At 35.3% G+C, this 21466-nt stretch overlaps 1 protein-coding gene across 1 annotated transcript in view; it reads left to right on the plus strand.

Annotated features, from left to right (window-relative positions):
- The window catches only part of MACROD2 (mono-ADP ribosylhydrolase 2), a 2049910-nt gene that overhangs the window by 65321 nt on the left and 1963123 nt on the right, over nucleotides 1-21466 (plus strand). Inside the window, exon 3 of the mRNA XM_040447744.1 lies at nucleotides 5145-5252. Coding sequence (XP_040303678.1) covers nucleotides 5145-5252 — 108 coding nt within the window. The remainder of the gene's footprint in view (nucleotides 1-5144; nucleotides 5253-21466) is intronic.

Raw genomic sequence — 21466 nt, forward strand, 5'->3', positions numbered from 1 at the left:
CTCTGTGTAGGCCTGTTTTCTGTATTTCATCCTGCTTCTCCCTTGGGAACTTCTGAGTCCACTGAAATGCACTTCTTGAGGTTTTGCTGATTATATGCTATGCTATCTCTGCCTACTTTCTTTCTTGCTGGCATGACTTTACTAAGGATAATTTGGAACTTCATTGGCTTCTTTTGGAAAACTTAAGATCTTCAAAACTGGCTCCTCTAAGATCTCTCTCTTCCCATTGCTTCTGATCCTCCTTCCTCCCCTTATAGTTGTTGATCTTCTTTTCAACTCCCTTGAATTTCTTGATGTGTACCTTTTCGTATTTCTACCTTCAACATCCCTCTTTTCCCTTCCCACTGAAGCTTCTCAACTCCCTTTAATCATTTGGACTTTAGGCTCCCTACTGCTCATCAGGGGCTCTCAAGGGACTCAGGGACTCCTGAAAGCAACTACTCGTGGCAGAAAAGGAAGAAAAGATAATTGGAAACAGACCAGATGCTTTATATACTCAGATAAACTTTGGAGACATCCAGACAGCTGCTTGATGTCTCCTCAGTCAGTTTGTCAACTAAAATTTCCATCTATAGGGTATTGAAGAGGGCATCTTTTGGGATGAGCACAGGGTGTTGTATGGAAACCAATTTGACAATAAATTTCATATATTAAAAAAAAATAAAATTTCCATCTATAGCCTCTATATGATTATAATTTTTTAACGTTTATTTATTTTTGAGACAGAGAGAGACAGAACATGAACGGGGGGAGGGTCAGAGAGATAGGGAGACACAGAATCTGAAAAAGACTCCAGGCTCTGAGCTGTCAGCACAGCGCCCGACACGGGGCTCTAACTCACAAACTGAAATCATGACCTGAGCCGAAGTTGGACGCTTAACTGACTGAGCCACCCATGCGCCCCTCTATATGATTATATATCAGGGAAAATGAAAATTCTTGAAAGTCTCCTCCACAAATGTTGGTTAAAAAGCATTACCCCTCATATTGAACAGGTTATCTTGATTTTTTTCCTTCTGCCAGAAACAAAATTTAGATAAAAATATCAAGGGGAGCATAGATCAGAGTGTATTACTGTGTTTACCTGACTTATGGCTAAAATTTTAGAATGAAAGCCACAAGATCTTTGTATCTGTTTTTATGTATGTATATATTTGTATGTATATTATGTATATGTGATATTTTTCTACTTTTGGATTGTATTACCACATTAATCCATAAAATCCCATAAAGGAACTCTATTAAAATTGGCTGAAAGGTAAATGAGAGCTTATAAAAATATTCCTAAAACTCTCAGAAACAGAAACTAATCCAAATACTTTGCTTTTCAACTTTATATGACTTGAGTAAATTTTTGGTAAATAATATTTGCTTAATATTGTTGGCTTAATAAAAATAACTATCTTCTGAGTTATTAGTAATATGATAAGAGCATACATTTTGTTGTACTTGGGTACAACAAATAATGTTGTATTATATCTGGATGTTTAAGATTATAAAAATTTTAAATTCAACCCAAGACCAAATGTATAAGTAAAAATGCAGGAAAAATTAATGCCGGATATTCATGACACCTTGTATTTGAAACATAGCAGTAAAAGAAAAATCCATTTATTTAACTTTTTTAGGTTTTTGCTTTTGTGCTGCTTTCCTAACATTCATGTACTGTAAAAATAATTAACTGGGAAATAACTTGAGATGATGATGAGCTTTGTTTCATGTTGAATATGTCTGCCTAAAAATAGTTTCCATATCTTTGCAAGACCTACATATTCCAGTTTTAGTTAGCATTCTGCTAAATCAGTTTAGAGAGAATACTCCACCCTCAATATTGATCAAATTCCATATCCCCTTCCATACCCCTTCCAAGTGATGTCTGATCACCCTAGCCTGCCTTTAGCAAGAAGCCTAAGTCTGTTCAATCAGAATCTCCCCCTGCCTCTAATTTTTCTTCTTAGTGATTTTCCTTTCATTGATTCCCACTCTGCTCATGGCTGCAAATCCCTACTTGTCCTTGCTGTATTGGGAATTGAGCCCCATTCTGTACTGAGATCTTTTTTTCCCAGTTGCAGTATTTTCCAGAATAAAAATCTGTTTTTACTACTTTAATTACTGTCTTTTTTACTGTTGTTTGTTTATATGTTTTATAATATAAATAGTATGCAGTCTGGAAGAACAATTACTGTCATGTGTACATTGACAGATATTTCAACTTGTAGTTGGATAAAGCCAATTATGTGCAAAATGTGAATTAGTTTTTGTGTACATATATAACGTCCATGAGGTAGCAATGCTTGACAGTTTTCTATCTTATTGCCGAAAACTCAGGGTGTAGGAAAAGATACATTGGAAAGAGCTGATCAAAACACTTATGTGAAAAGGAAGGCAATGCATTGCCATTCAAATAAAAGAAATTATTTTCTGGTGGTAATGTACATTGCTGTATTTACAGAGAGTAGTTGGTGGTCAAAAGTATGCGGTCTGGTTTTGGCTTATTGCTAAAGGAAATACAGATACTTATTAATACTCTCAAATTATAGCTCTTGAGTAAATTTATGCCTTTTTTATATACCGTGTGAGACATTGGGCAGCAAGTATAAGTCTGGCTATGAGGAAGAAGGATGCTTATACTTATTCATGATGCTGATGATTCTAATAAGACCATTTTGAGTAACTTATTTGAATAACATGTCACAGCAGTATATTTATTTGATACTTTGAATTTGCTTGCGCCTTTAGACTCAAAATGTCACAATTTTAAAATTTGCAGATGAGAGATGAGGATTTCTTTTAAGAAAACTGAAATGTGGTATAAATGCTTGAACTTTAAGTCTTTCCAATACCATTCTTTGATAATTTCTTTATATTTGGAGAAAGAAATACATGATTTATTGTCACATATGTTAAAAAGTCACATTATTACAAATACAATTTTACATACATAATGCTTCATGAACAAATGAAGAAGTAGTTTTTAGAACTAAATGCAACTTTAGGAAGGATTAGAAATCTATCTACTTTGTATCCCAAGTTGGAAAGTCAAACTTTACGCTTTCATTTGTGATATGCTTATCAACTTAATGCCTGATGGAGTTCTGAAACTCATCAGTGAGAAGTGTTTATAATTTCAGGTTTACAACAGTCCAAATACGTATACTTTTTTTTTTTGACAAATCACCAAATATTTATTGTCATTCAATAATCTTTAACTGGGAATTAGGACTTTCTAATTTGGTAAAAGTAGTAAGACTAGAAACTGATTGGGTGTGGAACTCAAGGTGTTCTGGCTCAAAGTCTTTGTCAATGGGCCAGGCATTGGCCTGGCAAGAGCACAAACAAAATTCTTTCACTGATGGGAATAACAACAACAACAACAACAATAATAAATGTAATGATACATTTTTCAAAATAATATTGTTTGAAAATATTTCTTAACTACTGTGTTTTTCTGAATCTAGATGTTGACATAACTTGTCATCTTTGTAAATCCTTTGTTTAAAAAAAAGGTAGTGTTTGTTGAGAGCTTACTGTGGAGCAAGTATTATTCTAAGTATTATGAACTCATAATTGTGAAGGAGCCAGTAATTTACAGACTGAAGCATAGAGAAAATAAATAACCTTTCCAATATCACCCAGTTGTTAACTGGTAGATCAAAATTTGAACAGAGATAGTCTGGTAGTAAAGTGTGTGCTTTTAGCCATTACCTGACAAGGACAGACGGTACTGGAGAAGCCCTTGAGGTGGTTTTATTTTTTTATTATTGTTTTATTTTGAGGTCCTCTAATGTCTTTCTCTGCTCTTTTCACATACAATTTTCCCATTTTCTCCTCCTCCTCCTTATTATTATTACTACTATTGTCAACACTAATGAATATTTTGATTAGAATCCTTTAAGGAGAGCAGTGATTACAAAGAAGGGGATGCCTCGGAGACAGAAAGAGAGAAAAGATAACTTTTGTGACCCAGGATCATATCCTTACTCTTGGCCATTTTTTTTCTATGGCTATGGGGGCCCAAAGACAATTTAAGTGACTTGTAACCTATCATCTCTAATCTCCTAAATGCTTCAAAATTGCATGCTCATTTAAGAGTATCATAGTGAACTGATAGCATTATCTTCTCCCTTGAAAGATTTGCACAGATCATAAACACTTCAAAAAGTTTGAGTTTATAAATCACCTTTCGTAGAGGTATATTAAAAAGCTTTCTATGTATAGTAATATGATGTTTTTTAAATCATTGATTTTGTAAACCTCTGTGTACTGTATTAACATCACTTGTTAAGAATGAATGAATCTCAAATTATAGTATTATCATAAAAGATTTAAAAGTAGGTCAAGTTGTAGAATGTAATGTTTTGGCTTGTTTTCAACTTACCAGTTTGCTGGCTGTTGTGTGCAGGACAGAGCTTTTCTCTTTTAAGTCTAGCAGCGCCCTCTAGAGTGAAAGGTTAATACAATTTGATAAGAAAAGCAGTTTGACCCACTCAAGTATTTTTGATCCTTCCCATTTTGAGGGGCATTCGTTACTTACAAGTAGCAAAGAGTGGAACCAACATGTTTTTGTTCTGGGTGAATATTTTTTTCAAGGATGACTTGGTAACTACAACGAAATAGAAAGAAGCTCATTCACTGTGAAAATTTATTTTTGTCACATCTTTCAAGGGAGAAGATAATGCTATCAGTTCACTATGATACTCTTAAATGAGCATGCAATTTTGAAGTATTTAGGAGATTAGAGATGATAGGTTACAAGTCACTTAAATTGTCTTTGGTCCCCCATAGCCATAGTTGTACATCTTTTTCTTATCTTCTTATGACACTTGATCATTCATAATGTTATTTTAAAATTGATATTTTCATAATAATAAGAAACATTGAGTTTTTTTGACCAATATAACATGTCTAAATTTATTGACTGCCTATTATATACATGATGTACTACATTTGTATTGAGGAATACATAATAAATAGAGAATAAGCCACACCCCTGGTACTTACACATTTATTTCCACTTGTCTTGTATATCAGATTGTGGCCCATATTGGCTATTTTATCAAAATTGTCCTTAAATAAATTAAGACTATACTATTGATATATATATGTGTATATATATATATATATATTCTTTTTTTTTATTACAGAAGAAAATACTCAGGAAACATCACAGGTGAAGAAAAGTTTGAGTGAAAAAGTTTCCCTCTATAGAGGTGACATCACATTGCTAGAGGTAGATGCTATAGTCAATGCGGGTGAGTACTTGATTTTGTTGTGATGTATTATATGAGTATTATTTTAAATTATTTTTCATAAACAGGAATGTAGGTATTTTAGGAAAAGATGTCCTTCCTGGTATAGAAATATCTTATGTACTTCCCTTCTGGATTAAAAACACTGCTGATTTATTTTACATATGTACTGCAGTTAATTTGCTAACTCATGGTATCCATGCTAAGTTGAGACTAGGGTACTAGATCATTGGAAAAGTGAAAGATTATTGCAGAAAGTTCCTCAGAAAGAACTTTAGCAGCTCTATTGTTGCTGGTTTCACACTTGGGTTAATAATTTGCCAACATAAAAACAAATTCATCAAGCTTTTTCCTTCTTTTGAATAGGTTGTAAAGAGATGATTGAACAACACCAAAACAAGTAATCTAGAAAGTAATTATTTCTGCGGTTTCCAAATCACAGTTGTTTGGTTGCTCATGTTTGCTATGAAATGCTTTATTCTAATTATTTCAATAATCAAGTAATTTTTATGTTTGAAAATAGGGGAAATTAACTTATTTATGGTGGTATCTCCTATATATTTTATTATGTGACTATATATCAAATACATAGTAGTTGTGATTCTATAAAAATAAATGTCAATAATAAAAGGATATTTAATGATTTTAATTTGTGTTTTGTAAAGGTAGACTTTTTTCAGCCTATCTTTGGCTTGAAAATGCCAAATAAAAATAAATTTGGACTTAGGTAAGGAGAGACTTTGTTCAGAAAGATTATTACAGTAAGGGGAAGAGTACTATTGTAATGGGAGAAGAAAGAATATTGCAGTAGGAAGAACCACTTTGACCACAAGATCTATAAGTATCTCAAAGATCAATCAGAAAGGGGCTTTTCTTTTATAAGGAGGAGTAAACAGGCTAAAAAGAATTGGGTGTGGGGGACTGGGATGAATGGATGGCATGATTGGACAGTTGATCAGGGAATATTCTTCCCCTGAGGTCCCATGATTCTTGGGAGGGGTCATTCAGGAAGGATTGTTCACCTTCCATTGCTCAAGGATGGGTCAAAGTCCAGGGACTTGAAAGAAGGAGAAAAGCCTTACTAAAGTTTGGTCAACTCCAGTTAAGAGCTGTTGACCAATCAGAATGGTCAATATGGACAAACAGTTCAGCTAATCATTTATGAGTGAAAGAATGGGAATTTGGAAGATGTGTCTTTGTCTTGTCATAGGTTACAAGGGATCATCCATGAGTTTTATCTCAGTCACACGGGGAGCATATTTCTGTGCTGGTAAACTGTTTCCTCGAACACAAAAGGGTGAGGGGTAATTTTTTGGCAGTCTTTGTTTTCCAGGAGTACAGGGTTCATGTGAAATTCAACATTGTCTTGAAGTTTCCTCTGGTGATGAATAAATTCACACAGGATAGTAGGAACATGCTTTGGTGGGTGAACAGAAGGATCTCACAAGAGATCTGGAGTGTTGTTTAGGAGATAGATAGACTTCTAGCAGGAAGTCTGGAAGTCTAGTCAGCTTGTTATTCCCTGAGAATTGGCTGTCAGTTGCTTTGTACTGTAATTTGCTTTGCCATAGTCAGAGCTGTTTTTTCTTTTTCTCTTCTTCTGATTCCTCTGTGATTCCTTTCTCCTCTGCTGCATCTCTCAAATGCAAAACCTTCATGAGAGGGGATCAGCCTTGGTCATTTAATCACCACTCAATATGAATCACTTATTTTGGATAGAATTACATCTTCATGCCACCTTATAGGCTACAAGTCTCCCTTATATCTAGTCTCTGTGGACTGTTCATTTGTAGCCCTGGGTATCAAGATGCTTTTCTCTGATCTATGGGGCGTCTGGGGACGACATGCCCTTAGAAAGAATCCCATGAACTCCTTTCCAGTACAGAGGTTTAATCAGATATTATTGTAGCTATTAAGTCATTAATGATTTATTATGCTCTAAATCCTATAAATATGTAAGCTTTAATTTAAAAAAAATTAAAAGCTTTTATGTATATATAACACCAACCTTCCTGTATATTCTTGTAATTTCTAGCTGTTAATCCTAGTTCTGTTCTGTGGAGTACAACTAGTGACGTGTATTTTCTTCTTAAATACCTGAAGATAACTCTTGAGTTTCTTTCTTGTTATTAACATTACATTGGATTTGCCACGTTGGCACACTTAATAATAGCAGAAATTATGGTTTTTCTTGGGTTTTATTAATTGTGTACATGTGTAGCTCCCCCTTGAGACTATAGAATGGTGTCTTTTCATTTTTTTGTGTCACCCTCCAAAGCAATGTAATGCCATTATGTTCTTAATAAACACTTGATACTGTATATGTGTTAAGTTGAACTACGTGCAATTGAACCATATGCTACAAAGCACCTCTGAGCAATTGCACATTCAGCATTGAGGACTTGATATAGTGAAACAATTTGGCTCTGATTTTAAAAATGAATTATTTGATCAATTAATAAAAATAATTATGGGGTGGGGCTCCTGGGTGGCTCAGTCAGTTAAGTGTCCAACTTTGGCTCAGGTCATGATTTCATGGCTCATGGGATTGAGCCCCTCATCGGGCTCTCTGTTGTCAGTGCAGAGCTCACTTCAGATCCTCTGTCCCCCTCTGGCTCTGCCCCTCCCCCACTCTAGCACATGTTCTCTCTAAAAAATAAATAGACATTCAAAAATAATTATGGGATAATTTTTACTGAAATAGAATAAAATGGTGCTAAACAGGAAAACATCACTAATAGAAAAAGAACATCCTATCACTATTTTGTTTCTTGTCCTTCCCTGTATGCATAATTTTTTCATAGCTGCTACATAGCTGTGTACAAGGGTTTGATGAATTAATATGAAGGGAGGCAGTAACTTTCACTCACTCCCAAAAACCATTTGGCACCTTTAGCTCACCTCTCTGGCTGAGATTATATTATAATTTGGCCATGTTCTGCATCTCACAAGGACAAACTCATTAGGAAGTTCCTGGGTATATGGAAAAGAGATGCCAAATGTACAGTGTAATGACTCTATTTACAGCTTTCTGCTGTGCAGTTTGTTTGCCTGGTGTGTAAAGAGAGGAACAGCATTTTATTCTTTCAAGTGAACAAGGCAACATGGCAGGAGACTTCAGAGCTGCCTCTAGTGAGAGGGGAATGAGAGGCAGTGCCCCCCTCCCCCAACCCCCCCAGTCAGGGTGCCAAAGCAGCCCAGACATCACTTCCTATCAAACTTCTAAAGGTTCTCTTCCCACGTTCATGTTATATTAGTTCGTTGGAACACCAGGGATTATTTGCCATGAATGAAATGATTTGATATTTAAACTTTTTCCTAATAAAGTACTCCTTGAACTTCCTTAGATTTCTTTAAATGTGACCCAGGATGAGCCTCCTATGCCTCCTATGTATTTTATTCTTCTCTGTAGGAATTAATGCATGTTTGGTATATTTTAACAGAACAAATTTTGTAGGCAGTAAGGTATACAGGGCAGTAGCACAAGTTTTAGAGTGAGGCAGACCCAGGTTCAAATTCAAGTTCTCATACCCAGGGTCATTTTTTGTTTAAACTTTTTATGTTGAGATAATTATAGGAAATTGCAAAGAGAGTACAAAGAGTGGGAACACCTGGGTGGCTCAGTCGGTTAAGCATCTGACATTGGTGCAGGTCATGATCTCGCTGTTCACGATGAGGTTGAGCCCTGCATTGGGTTCTCAATGGTGGTGCAGAGCCTGCTTGGGATTCTCTTTGTCTTCCTCTTTCTGCCCCTTCTCTGCTTGCTTTCTCCCTCTCTCTCTCTCTCTTTCTCTCTCCTTCTGTCTCTCACTTGGAAAATAAATAAATAAACTTTTAAAAAAAAGTACATAGAGACCTGTGTACCCTTCACCTTCACCTGTGTAAGCCTCCCCCGATGGTGACATGATATAGCTGTAGTACAATATCAAAACCAGGAAATTGACATTGGTATATTATAACTAGACTGTAGACCTTATTCAGTTTTCACCTATTTTTTTTACCTGCATTCATGTGTGTGTGTATAGTTCCCTGCAGTCTTATCCCATTTATAGATTCATGTAACCATTACTATAATCAAGATACAGAACTGTTTGATTATCTTGAAAGAACTTCCTATTTCATAGTATCCACCTCTTTGCTCTCCCCTTCCCATTCTCCACTCTCATTATTCATTCCTTTACTTTTGTCATTTTAAGAATATAATATCAATGGAATCATACAGCATGTAACCTTTTGAGATTGATGGTTTTCACTAAATATAAAGCCCTTGAGGTCCATTCAGATTGTTGCATGTGTCAGTAGTTCACTCCTTTTTATTTTGGAGTAGTGGTCCCTTACATGGTTATACCAGTTTGTTGAGCCTTCCACCCATTGTAGGACCTCTGGGTTCTCTGAAGTATTTTGCTATAACCAATAGAGTTGCTATGGAGATTCATGTACAGGTTTTTGTATATAGCAGAGTATAGGATGATCTATTTACTGTGACTGTGTCCTTGTATAATTTTGTATTAAGGCTATTGGTCAAAGCGTTGTGGTTCTTGCTAAAGCTCAGGGTAGAACACATTAATCTAACTTATGGTTCAGTATATCATTAGAGACAATTTTACTTGTACTATAATCTTAGAAAAATATTTTATAGGCAATATAATTGTTATTCATTTGTGAATTGTGTCATGAAAAGGAGTTAATTCTCTAAGTCTAATGGGTTATGATTGGCCAAAGATGAATTCAGTTCACCATAAATAGGATTTTTTAAAGTGGAAAATGAGGAAGATTGATTTGTTTATTTTAGTTCTTCCTGTCCCTACCCCAGCATGCCCCTATATTTACATGGTGGTTAATCATGGAGGGCTTGGAGCCAGAGAAATCATTATTTTATTTCTTATTTTATTTTTTAAATTTATTTATTTTGAGAGAGACAAAGACAGCATGAGTGGGGGAGGGGCAGAGAGAGGGAGAGAGAGAGAGGATCCCAAGCAGGCTCTGTGGCTCAAGCTGATGAAACTGTGTCTGATGCTTAACTGACTGAGCCACCCAGGCACCCTGAGAACAATCATTATGTTAAATGTGTCTCTTTAACTTCTTGACCAAAAGACCTTCAGTAAATTATGTAGCCTTTCTGAGCCTTAGTTTGTTCATTGGTAAGATGGAGATAGTCCTGTTACTATCTATTCCTATTACTGCTTCCTAGGGCTGTTGTGAAAATCAACAGATAACATATACAAAACACTTCACATAGTGCCTAGTATGTAGACACATACTCAGTAAATGGCAGCAGAATTATACTGGTTAGTTAGAATATCAGAAAACTGATTTTTTCTACGAATGTCACAAAGAAATGATGCATGTTTTTCAAATCTTATGCACAGATATATACTACCAACTAAATGGGTTTGTCCTATGCGTCCATAACTTTTGTTGTTATACTATTCACTTGAATTTTGTCAAGGAAAAGTTGTCCAATTCTGAGGCTTTTATGTTAAATTCCAAGTTTTAAAACGTTGGTAATTTTTGTGAACTAATGGTCTAGAATAATTGTTTTAGCTTACTTTAGTGATTTTTTTTACTGTATCAATTGTGAATGTCATAATTGTCTAAAAAATTGAGATAGTGACACAATTGGATAGATGATAATTTAATAGCTGGGTATAATTTAATTAAAAGAAAAGTTGATATAGAATATCTGAATATCTACATAGGTAAATCAGGTACTGGGACTGCATATGAAGGAAGAAATTTTAGTTTATAGAAGTTTCCTTAAATAATCATCTCCATTTGCCTAAAATAAATGTTATTTTATGTATTCATTTAGTAAAACCCAAATAAGGCATATTTGAAATTAGAATCTCGATCATTGAGAAAATAGGTTCATTTACTCTCAGAAATATTTTAGGACAGAATTGATAGCAACTGCTTAATTTAATATAAATTTCATTTCTGCTAGCAAAGCAGTTAAGTTTTATTCTTTATTGAATTTCTGTATTGTATGTTTTTCTTCTAACAGTTTATTGAGTAATAATAGACACAAACACACACACACATAAGTGTACAGCTCAATGAAACCCCATCCAGATTAAAAAGCAGAACATTACCAGCATGTTGGAAGAACCCTTGGTACTCCCTAATGTTTTGTAGTCAGTGTAGGATAGTATATTTACTGCTCTGGCTTCCAGTAGTATACATTACTTTTGATTTTTTTTTTTTTTTGCATTTCGTATAATTGGGACCATACCATATATGTTCTTCGATGTTTGGCTCTTTTTTAGTTCACTGTTATATATGTAAGATTTATCTATGTTGTTGTATATAGATATAGATCATTTTTTATTGTTATCTAATATTTCATTTTGTGACTATGTCACTATTTCTCTATCAATCTACTATTGATGGGGGTTGCAGTAATTTCCAGTTTGGGATTATTAGTACTTTAGTGAACATTCTTACATATTTGTGTGTGTGTGTGTGTGTGTGTGTGTGTGTGTATTTTTGTGAATAGATATCAATATAGACAAAGGGGAAAGAATTACTATACATCAATCTTTCCCTTCACTTCCCCTCCTATGCTATGCCAGAATTGCTGAAAAGTTTCAAAATCTCCAATGTGGATAGCTGTGGGATAGGTTTGAATAGACAGGTGTGGAAGGAACCATTTTTTTAAATGTTTATTTACTTTTTAGAGAGAGAGAGAGCATGAATGGGGTAAGGGTAGAGAGAGAGGGAGACACAGAATCTGAAGCAGGCTCCAGACTTTGAGCTGTCAGCATAGAGTCTGACGTGGGGCTCGAACCCATGAGCAGTGAGGTCATGACCTGAACCGAAGTCAGATGCTCAACCAACTAAGACACCCAGCTTCCCCATAAAGAACCATTTTTTGAGATGAATTCTTAACCTCGGCTACATGTTTAAGTGTGAGCCTCCAGCTATAAGGATCTTTTTCTAGTGTAAGGATAGACAGAAAATAGGAAGTACTGGGAAAAACATATTTAAATAAATCTAACAACCATCACCATTCCTAGACTGGAAGATGTAGTATGTTAAAAATGTCAAAACTCTTGGAGTAACCTAGATTTCTAATAAAAATTCCATTGATATTTTTGAGATTTTGTTCTGGTGATAGTTGTTTTTTTTTTTATTTTGAAATTGACAAAATAATTCTAAAATTTATCTAGTAAAACAACAGGACGAGATTTGCCAAGAAATACCTGAAAAGACAGATAAATGGCAGAAGTTGGGGGAGGAGTCACACAATTCCAAATTAAAATACATATGTTAAAGCTATAATAATGAAAAAATATACATCACTACTTCACACCTTTCATAAATACAAATTCTGTGTGGGATTTAATAGCAATTAAAGAAACCACTTAAAAGATAGAAGAAAATATAAGGGATTGTGTCTTACCTGTGGGTGGGAAAAACCACTCTGAATTCACTAACAAAGAAAGGAACCATTGAGAAAGACTGAAGAACTTGACAACACAAATATTCCTTTTTAAAAAATGTTTATTTATTCTGAGAGAGAGAGAGAAAGAGACAGAGAAAGAGAGAGAGAGAGACAGAGACAGAGAGACAGAGAGCATGCAAGAGAGGGAGCACGCGAGCGGAGGAGGTACAGAGAGCGAAGGAGAGAGAGAATTCCAAGTCGACTTTGTGGTGTCAGTGCAGAGCCTGGCATGGGGCTTGAGTTTGTGAACTATGAGATCATTACCTGAGCAGAGATCGAGAGCAGATGCTTAATCCACTGAGCCACCTGGGTGCCCCAACATAAATATTCTTGAATGCTTCAAGAGAAAGTCATACTTATGGAAACTAATTTGACAATAAATTTCATATATAAATAAAAAAAAAAAAGAGAAAGTCATACCATAAATATATTTGGAAAGTAAATTTCAAATTGGAAAGAAAGATTAGAAACATATATGACAAAGGTTTACTCTTGTTATAGTAATAATAAAATAATAATAAGTATAAGCTTTCCTCAATTAAAAAAGACAAATGTCTAGTAGAAAACCTGCTTAGGAATGTGAACATGGAACTTAAAAAAAAAAAAAGAAATGCCTTATAAAAATAAGATTAAAATTCAATACTGTGAGGATGCAGTGAAAGGAGGCCTTGTGATGTGAATCATTTTTTATTTGTTAATTCTGCATCCCAGCATATTTTTCAAAATATTTCTACTCTTTGACTTATCACTTCTTTGTTTTTCTGATCTATAGTTTTTTTCTGAAGGAATTTGTAGAACAAAACTAAACATTAAACTTCCAAGGAATCAGAAGATAATTGTGAAAAGAAAATAATTGCCAAGGGGATGGATGGCTGTCAATAAATTCCCTCTGAGTTTTCATCTTCTATTTTTGACCTCTGCTATACTTTTAGACGAATAACTCTAGGAATTAATTAGTAACACAGTCCTCAGAGGACTTTGAGAGACTAAAATTAAAAAAAAAAATGATAGAGAAAGTGGTAGAGGTTGCTTGGGCATTTGTTCTGTTTTCAGATATTTTTTTTTCTGAGAATTTTTCAATACATATAGGAAAACTTATATTTTGTTTGTCACACATACTAGTTAACTGGATTAAAAAATATTATTAGAGATTTTGTTGGGGTCTGATTATGGAAGGAATGTGCCCTAATATTCAAGGAAAATATAAAATATAAAGAAGAATAAAACATTATCTATAATTTTTCAGTTTAGTGTTTATGTGTCAGGTTCTTTTCATTTCATAGATGTATTTTGAATTTTACAAAATACTGCTTAATTTTTTTATTTTTTTACTATTATGGTTATTTTTATGTGTCATTTTAAATAGCTGTATCATATTTAATCATACACATGAGTATTTAACTGTTCTCTCAATGTTGGATATTGAGTTTGTTTCAAGTTTTTTACTGTTATATTCAGGCTGAGACAAACATTCCTAGCAGGTAAATCTTTGTAAAAATCTTTGATTATTCATTACCTTGGAATAAATTCTTTGAAGTGAAATAATGGAAGTATGAAAGTTTTTTAAATTTTTTTTTTTCAACGTTTATTTATTTTTGGGACAGAGAGAGACAGAGCATGAACGGGGGAGGGGCAGAGAGAGAGGGAGACACAGAATCGGAAACAGGCTCCAGGCTCTGAGCCATCAGCCCAGAGCCTGACGCGGGGCTCGAACTCACGGACCGCGAGATCGTGACCTGGCTGAAGTCGGACGCTCAACCGACTGCGCCACCCAGGCGCCCCTGAAAGTTTTTAAATGTATGTAACCAAATAGCTCTGTGGAAAGGTTAAATGAATTTATATCTCTCATTTATGAGTACTAATTTGATGACTTAAATACTAGTTTGATGACTTAAATTTTTTTAATCGTTTATTTATTTTTTGAGAGACAGAGTGTGAGCAGGGGAGGGGCAGGGAGAGAGGGAGACACAGAATCCAAAGCAGGCTCCAGGTTCTGAGCTGTCATCACAGACCCTGATGTGGGGCTCGAACACGAACCATGAGGTCGTGACCTGAGCCTAAGTCGAATGTTCAACTGACTGAGCCACCAAGGCACCTCTAAATTTGATGACTTAAAAAAAAATCTGTGCCTTAGAATTGCATTTCATTGTTTTAACTAACATTTCTTTGAAGACTAAGACCATAACTTTTGTTATTACCTTCTGAAATAGAAAGCAAAATTATACCTATATTATTTTATTGGCACCAATATGGTACATGTAACTTGCTGGCGGTAGCCAGGAGGCAGTGGGTGAGGTTGGGTTAGTTGGAGGCTTGAAGAAAATAGTACTGAATGTTTCTCAGCTGAGACACCTAATAGCTCAACTTCAATGCCACTGCCTCTCTTCCTGAGATTCAAGATGGTGGGGACAGAGACAGGCACTGAATTTCATTAAAATGAAAGAGAAATGGTTTATTTTACTTTCAGAGTAAGTAGTACTTAGGATTTAGCATAACATTTGGCACTGTGTACATTTTATGGTATGGCTTTGGTTCTTGGAGGTCACCAAGTATAGTTTCTCTTAAACTTGGAGCCTTTATTCTAGGCAAGAAAATTTCAGAGCACACTCCTGGGGCTGGAATGGGTGGAGTTTCCTAGGTGTCATATAAGCTAGGATAATCCTGCTTTGTAAAGCGAGTCTTGACATTTACTGAAAGCATCCCAGCTTCAGAAGCTAGACTAAGACTAAGCTTTCTCAATGCTACTTTTCATGTGGACCGAGCCAATTGAACTGAGACTGGAGGATGAAACCAGTCCCCTGGGAGGGTAAGCAGCTGTGCTTACATTAGGATAAGGGACATGGGGAAATTCTAATTCAACTGGTATTTAACAATAAACACAAATATCTTCTGCGATAGTTTAATTCTTACAAATGCATGACTTGTCAGAAGTTGATTATAGTTAAATCTAATTAAAAGCTGAAATTTATAATGGTGCCGAATGACATTTCATGAGGCCTAGAGGCTATCTCATGCTTGTATGCAACCTTATTTGGAATTCTCCATGCTCTTTTTTTTAAATTATACAGTAAAATTAAAAATTTTTTTGGTGTACACTTCTATTATTTTCAACTAAAGGAGGTGTATATTTTGTTATATATACTGGTCAATTAATTTCTAAAAATTACTTCTTTATTTGTGACTTATGGGAAGTTTCTGTTTGTGGGCTGAAAAGCATTTGGATGATCTTCATTCTGTTCTTTTGCTGCAATGTAATTGTAGTTATCTGGCTATTAGTTAACTTAAATTTTATTAAAAAAATTTTTTTTTAAGTTCATTTGTTTTGAGAGAGAGAGAGAGAGAGAGAGCGCGCATGGGAGGGGCAGAGAGAGAGGGGGAGAGAGAGAGGGAGAATATGAATCCCAAGCAGGCTCCACATAGCATGGAGCCCAGTACAGGGCTGAATGCGGGGCTTGAACTCACAAACTGTGAGATCATAACTTTAGCTGAAATCAAGAGTCAGTCGCTTAACTTAAATTTTCCTTAATTAAGGTCTTGGTTTATTTGTGTAGGGAAAGGGAAAAGTGGCATTGATTTCTGAATTCCAGTCATTAATTCATATAAAATTTAGGCTTCATAAATAATATTGAAGAAAAAAAGCTTAGAAAAAAGTAGAAAGTAGACATCTTCATATTTGAATGAAATATAAATCTGTTAAACTTCAGTTTCAGAGGAACTTAATGATTTTTGTTAAGTTTGTGTTTGGTGAAAAGTCCCTTTATGAAGAATTCTATATACTTAAAAAGGAAAGAATTAGTACTCGATACTTGAGTAGGAAGAATATTTTTATTTATAGCTCAAATTTGGTGCATTTTGATTGACAAGTGGTTTATTAAATTTGGTGTTATATAAAGGAAAGTTTTGGCCACTTGGTAAGAAAGGTTGAAACTTATTTCTCAACATTCTTAGCTGGTTTGGCTTTCTTGTTATAGAAGCAGCCAAATATTTGCTTTAGAACAGGGACAGAAATAAATATCTTATTTTGGCATTCTATCAGCAGCTTTCTTACTACTCTTCTCATTCTTGTAACTTTTTGAAGAAACAGATTTATGGCATGAAATTTCCCAGGCTTCTTTTGACCTTGAGGTATAATCTGATGTGCTTTGTTAGGTTTTAATTTTATGACACATCACATCTCTGTTGTGTCTAAAATTAAACTTCAGGGTAGAGGTATATTTTTCCACATTGGGATTGTGAACAGAATAAATTACCAGAGAATTATGTTTAAATGAATGTGTAAGTATAGGAATGTTGACTAGGCTAGCTACACCTCCCCACATAAACAGCTTGTTAATGTGCAATCAGTCACTGGAGTTGCCATGAACTTGGAGCTTAATGAACAGGTGGAGAAAGAGGATGAATCCCAATCCAAAATGGATCTGACAGTTTATCAGGCAATTTCACTGATCGCTAATCCATTTTGCTTGGCAACTTAATTTATCACGCAGTTAGAATTTTCATCCCGTGGGTTTCCAGGTGGAAATTAATTCAGAAACATGTCCAGTCCATGGGGTTTAAGAGACCTGCTTAAGATTTGTGAGGACATTTAAAAATAAGTTATTTTAAATGCATAAAATAGGTTTCTCTTAGTCCTCTCAACTAAGTCCTCTTAAAATGCGTGGCTGGTACTACCATGATAGTATATCATAACAGTGAATTAAGGTTTATTTTTTCATGTAAGAAAATTTCTAAGTGAAACAGACAAATTGTTAATTTTAATTCATTGAAATAAATATTAAATGTTTTAAATAATCCTGTGAATATAATTCTGTCTTTACATATAGAAAAATTACTGATCTTGAATGTGTTTTATAGCATCCATAGCAAGAAATAATGACCAAAAGAAATTATTTCTTTAAAACTCACAACTTTACATCTTCTGAATACTTACAGATTCTCTAATTAGATTAATTTATGGTTTATTGTTTAAAAATATCTAGTTAAAGCAATCTTCTGTGACAGTAAGGAGTAAATGCAACTTGCCTCTCATAGGTCGCAGTCTGATTCTGCTTAGAATTTGCAAGGATGAGCCTCATTAATTGGGCTCGGCTTAGGACCTGGTTTAAAATAACCTTAAAGTCAGAAACATATTTTCTTCACCTTTGGAAGACTTGATTTATAGTACACAGAAAGTTAAATTGAATATTGATCCTTGAAAAGCAAATGTGTCCTGTAAAAATGACGGAAAAAAAGAACACAGTAAAAGATGATAGAGTGATTGATTGTCCAAAGCCTGGAGACAGGAGCCGCCTCCTCAGATGTCATCTTCTCCAGGCATCTATGGCTCTGAGATGGTGATGGGGATGAAGTGTTAGAGGAGATTAGTTGCACCCTGGCATGAACTATTACATTTTATAAGAAGATTGAGGAAGGCTGGTAACAAATCATTTCTAAGAAGGAATTTGAGGAATGAAGAATAGAACATAAGATCAATAAGATCTATGATATAACTCCAGGAAGGTACACCAGGGAATTCCTTATAATTTCTCAAGCTCTGTAGTACTTTCAAAAAGAACTTAAGTCAGTGGAAAATAATCGGGATGACAGAAAACTTCAAACTGGCATAATGCTGTCATTGATTGGATGTGTCAGGCAAATTGTGGCTATCATTCTTATGACCAGGCTGATTAAAGCAGTATCTTCATAATCTAGATGGGCTCAGTGTTGAATCATCCTGGCACGTTTCCCAAATCCCCTCTCTGAGTTTTGGCATTTTTTCCCTGGAACATATTGCATACCTTGCCTTGTCTTTTTAGAAACTGGACTTTCATTTTTAAATTTAGAAGAAAATAGTCATTGAGTCCAGTATCAGTTTTTGGGAATCAAGCCAAAAGAAAAAAAAATCTGCAGGGCATTGTTTGGCTTTCTCCATCTTTCCTACAACACTGATGATTGTGATAAACTCTAGTGGGCATCAGGATCACCCCAGAAGCTTGTTTTAAATGCTGACCCTAGCCTTCATTGTCCTATGATTCAGATTCAGTGGGTCTAGGAGGTGCCCTTGGAATCTCCAATTTACAGACATCCTGATGCAGTGGTTCTGATGTAGGAGTCTGCACACCTTTCTTTTGGAAACATTCCCCTGAACTCTGGGGCTTAGAGCATACCACGAAAGGTCCATGCACTTGCTCTCTGGTACTCTTTTTCAGACATTTTTGAAAAATCTGTCTTCAGAACTTTCACAGATATGTGTTGGAAAGAGCTGTATCTCCATCTGTTCTCTTAAAACAACCTGAGCTTTAATATTTACTTTTCCCTTCTCTTCGTGACCCTTTCTTCTTTATTTTCCTTACGATATCCTTTTCCCTTTCCTTCCTTCTTTCTAATGCATATTGTGTTAGGATTTGTACCTAACTTTCTGCCAGATATTAGGATGATAGTCTTTGTTCTAAAGGGTTTTATATTCTCCAGGAAGATACATATACAATATAATGCAGGTATAATGACTAGTGGCACTGAAGAAATATGAATCAAATACCAGGGATGGAGGCATTATAGGTATGATGATAAAACATGGAAGAGAGTAGCAGTTCAGTAGGTGTAAAGTTAAGAAATTGCATGAAAAAAGGCCCTAGGCATGAGAAAGTCTGGCCTGTTGAAGAAATGGTACATTGGTCTAAGATTTATTTGTTTGTGGCTCTGTGAAAATTCGCTGGACAAAGAGTAAGGAGACTGGGGCTCAAATATTGTTATAGACCTAATGAGTTTGGTTTTGGTGATCTCCAGTGTGTGTCCATATGCGTCTTTGTCTTTATTGGTTCTAGTCTTTGGTTTATCTTTCAGCATGGCTGACTTGTCTCAAAGGAGAGTGTGTATTGTTGCCTGTGGTATCTTTCTGGAGTATCTCTGATTCATCTCCACACCAAGAACTCATGAGTGAATCAGTTGGGGAATCAGTAGAATTTAGTGGTTGTGGTAGGATGAAAAACAGACTCTGCCCTCTAAAATATCCACCTCCTAATTCCAGGAATTTATGAATATTACCTTAGATGACTGGTATAATTAAGTTAAAGACCTTGAGGTTTGACTACACACATGGGAGAAGGCAATGTGAAGATGGAGCTGAGAGAGATTTGAGGATGCTAGCCTTGAAGACTAGAGTGATGTGGCAATACAGAAGGAATGCTGGCAGCCACCAGAAGCTGGAATAGGCAAGTATCTTCTCCCCTGTAGTCTCCCGAGGGAGGGCAGCCCTGCTGACATCTTGGTTTCTGCCCAGTGAACTGATTTTGGACTTCTGTCTCCAGACTCTGAGAGGATAAATGTATATTGTGTTCAGCAATGTAGTTGGTGGCAAAATTTTTAATAGTAGCTCTAGGAAACTAATAGTTAAGAGGCTGAGCTCTGAAGTTAGAAAGATAGGGATCTTATTGTTAGTGTGATCTTAAACAGTTCCTAAGCTCTTTATGTTTATAGACTAGCTTTGAGGAGGAAATGACCTAATATGTGTATGTGCTTTGTATGGTGTCCAGGTCCTGGTACGTTTAATAAATTATTTAATAAATGTTGAATATGGTGAGGGTCACAGTGATGACAATGGTAATTAGAAAAATATAAAACAAAAGGGGAGGAAACCCAAATGAATCCACCGTGCTTTATAACATTTCTAATTTAATAAACTGCTGACTGTATTACTTCTGAGTGATTGATAAAGTGTTATTCTTACTATTTAAATGACAGATAATAAAATACACACTAAGAAGTCATTTAGTGAAATGTGAGCATGTTGTAATAAAAAATCCTCAAGTTGGATTTGTGTCCCATGAGGAAGACAGTGAGAGATCTTGATTTTTGGGTGAGGCTTTTTTTTTTTTTCTTTTCTTTTGTTTAACTTGTGGTTCTTCAGATAGCCTGAAGTTTAGAAGGAGATACCTTTTGATTGAAAAACCATTTTGGTAGCTAGCAGAGGTGATCTCAGTGGAGAATCAATTTGTTCACTAATTAGAAGTTCATATTGCTTTTAATTCTTCTAATAGTTCCAGGAGTTTGAGTGAAATTGAGATTTATATCTTTCTTTAGTGCTACATGTGGCCATTCATGATAAGAATAGGAATAAAGAAAGACTAGGAAAAAAAAAAGGTAAAATAAAACTCAACATAGAGATACACAAATTGTAGTGATCTTGGTTTTTCCTTATGAAACTTGAGATCCAGTGAGTTTGTGGTGGATCCAGTGAGATCCAGTAAATCTGTGTTGGAATTATTAGGCATTCAAACATCCTTCAAATGTGAAATAGCCACCCTGTTAGTAAGCCAGGATATTAGATCTGTAGGTTTACTGAGCCATACGTGTAGGCATGGACTAGGTCGCTTTGTACTGTGATAGAACTGATGTAAGAATCAGGTGCATCTGATTTTTGAGTCTTGGGGAGGCTGTTGCTTGGCAGCAGTGACAGATCTTCTCCCTGCGGCTATGGGTACACTTGAGGCAGTGAGCTATACTCATTCTGTCACACTGAGTCTTCCACCCATGAAATGAACCATTATTTAGAGAATTTTGTCTTCTCAGAAATTATTAAAATACATTACCAAATGTAATTTTGCTATGGTGATTCATCAGATCAAGAGCCTTCTGAGGGCAGGGACTGTTATCCATTTACGTATCTCCAATGCCTTCCACTATGTCTGGCCCATTGTTCATGCTCAGGAGATGTCTGGCCCATTGTTCATGCTCAGGAAATGTTTGTAGAATTAATGAATGGTTGAGTATGTTGCTTCCTCTAATAGGGACTTTT

The sequence above is a fragment of the Herpailurus yagouaroundi genome, unplaced genomic scaffold (assembly GCF_014898765.1).
Source record: "Herpailurus yagouaroundi ecotype Mexico unplaced genomic scaffold, PumYag 196, whole genome shotgun sequence".
Lineage (NCBI taxonomy): Eukaryota > Metazoa > Chordata > Mammalia > Carnivora > Felidae > Herpailurus > Herpailurus yagouaroundi.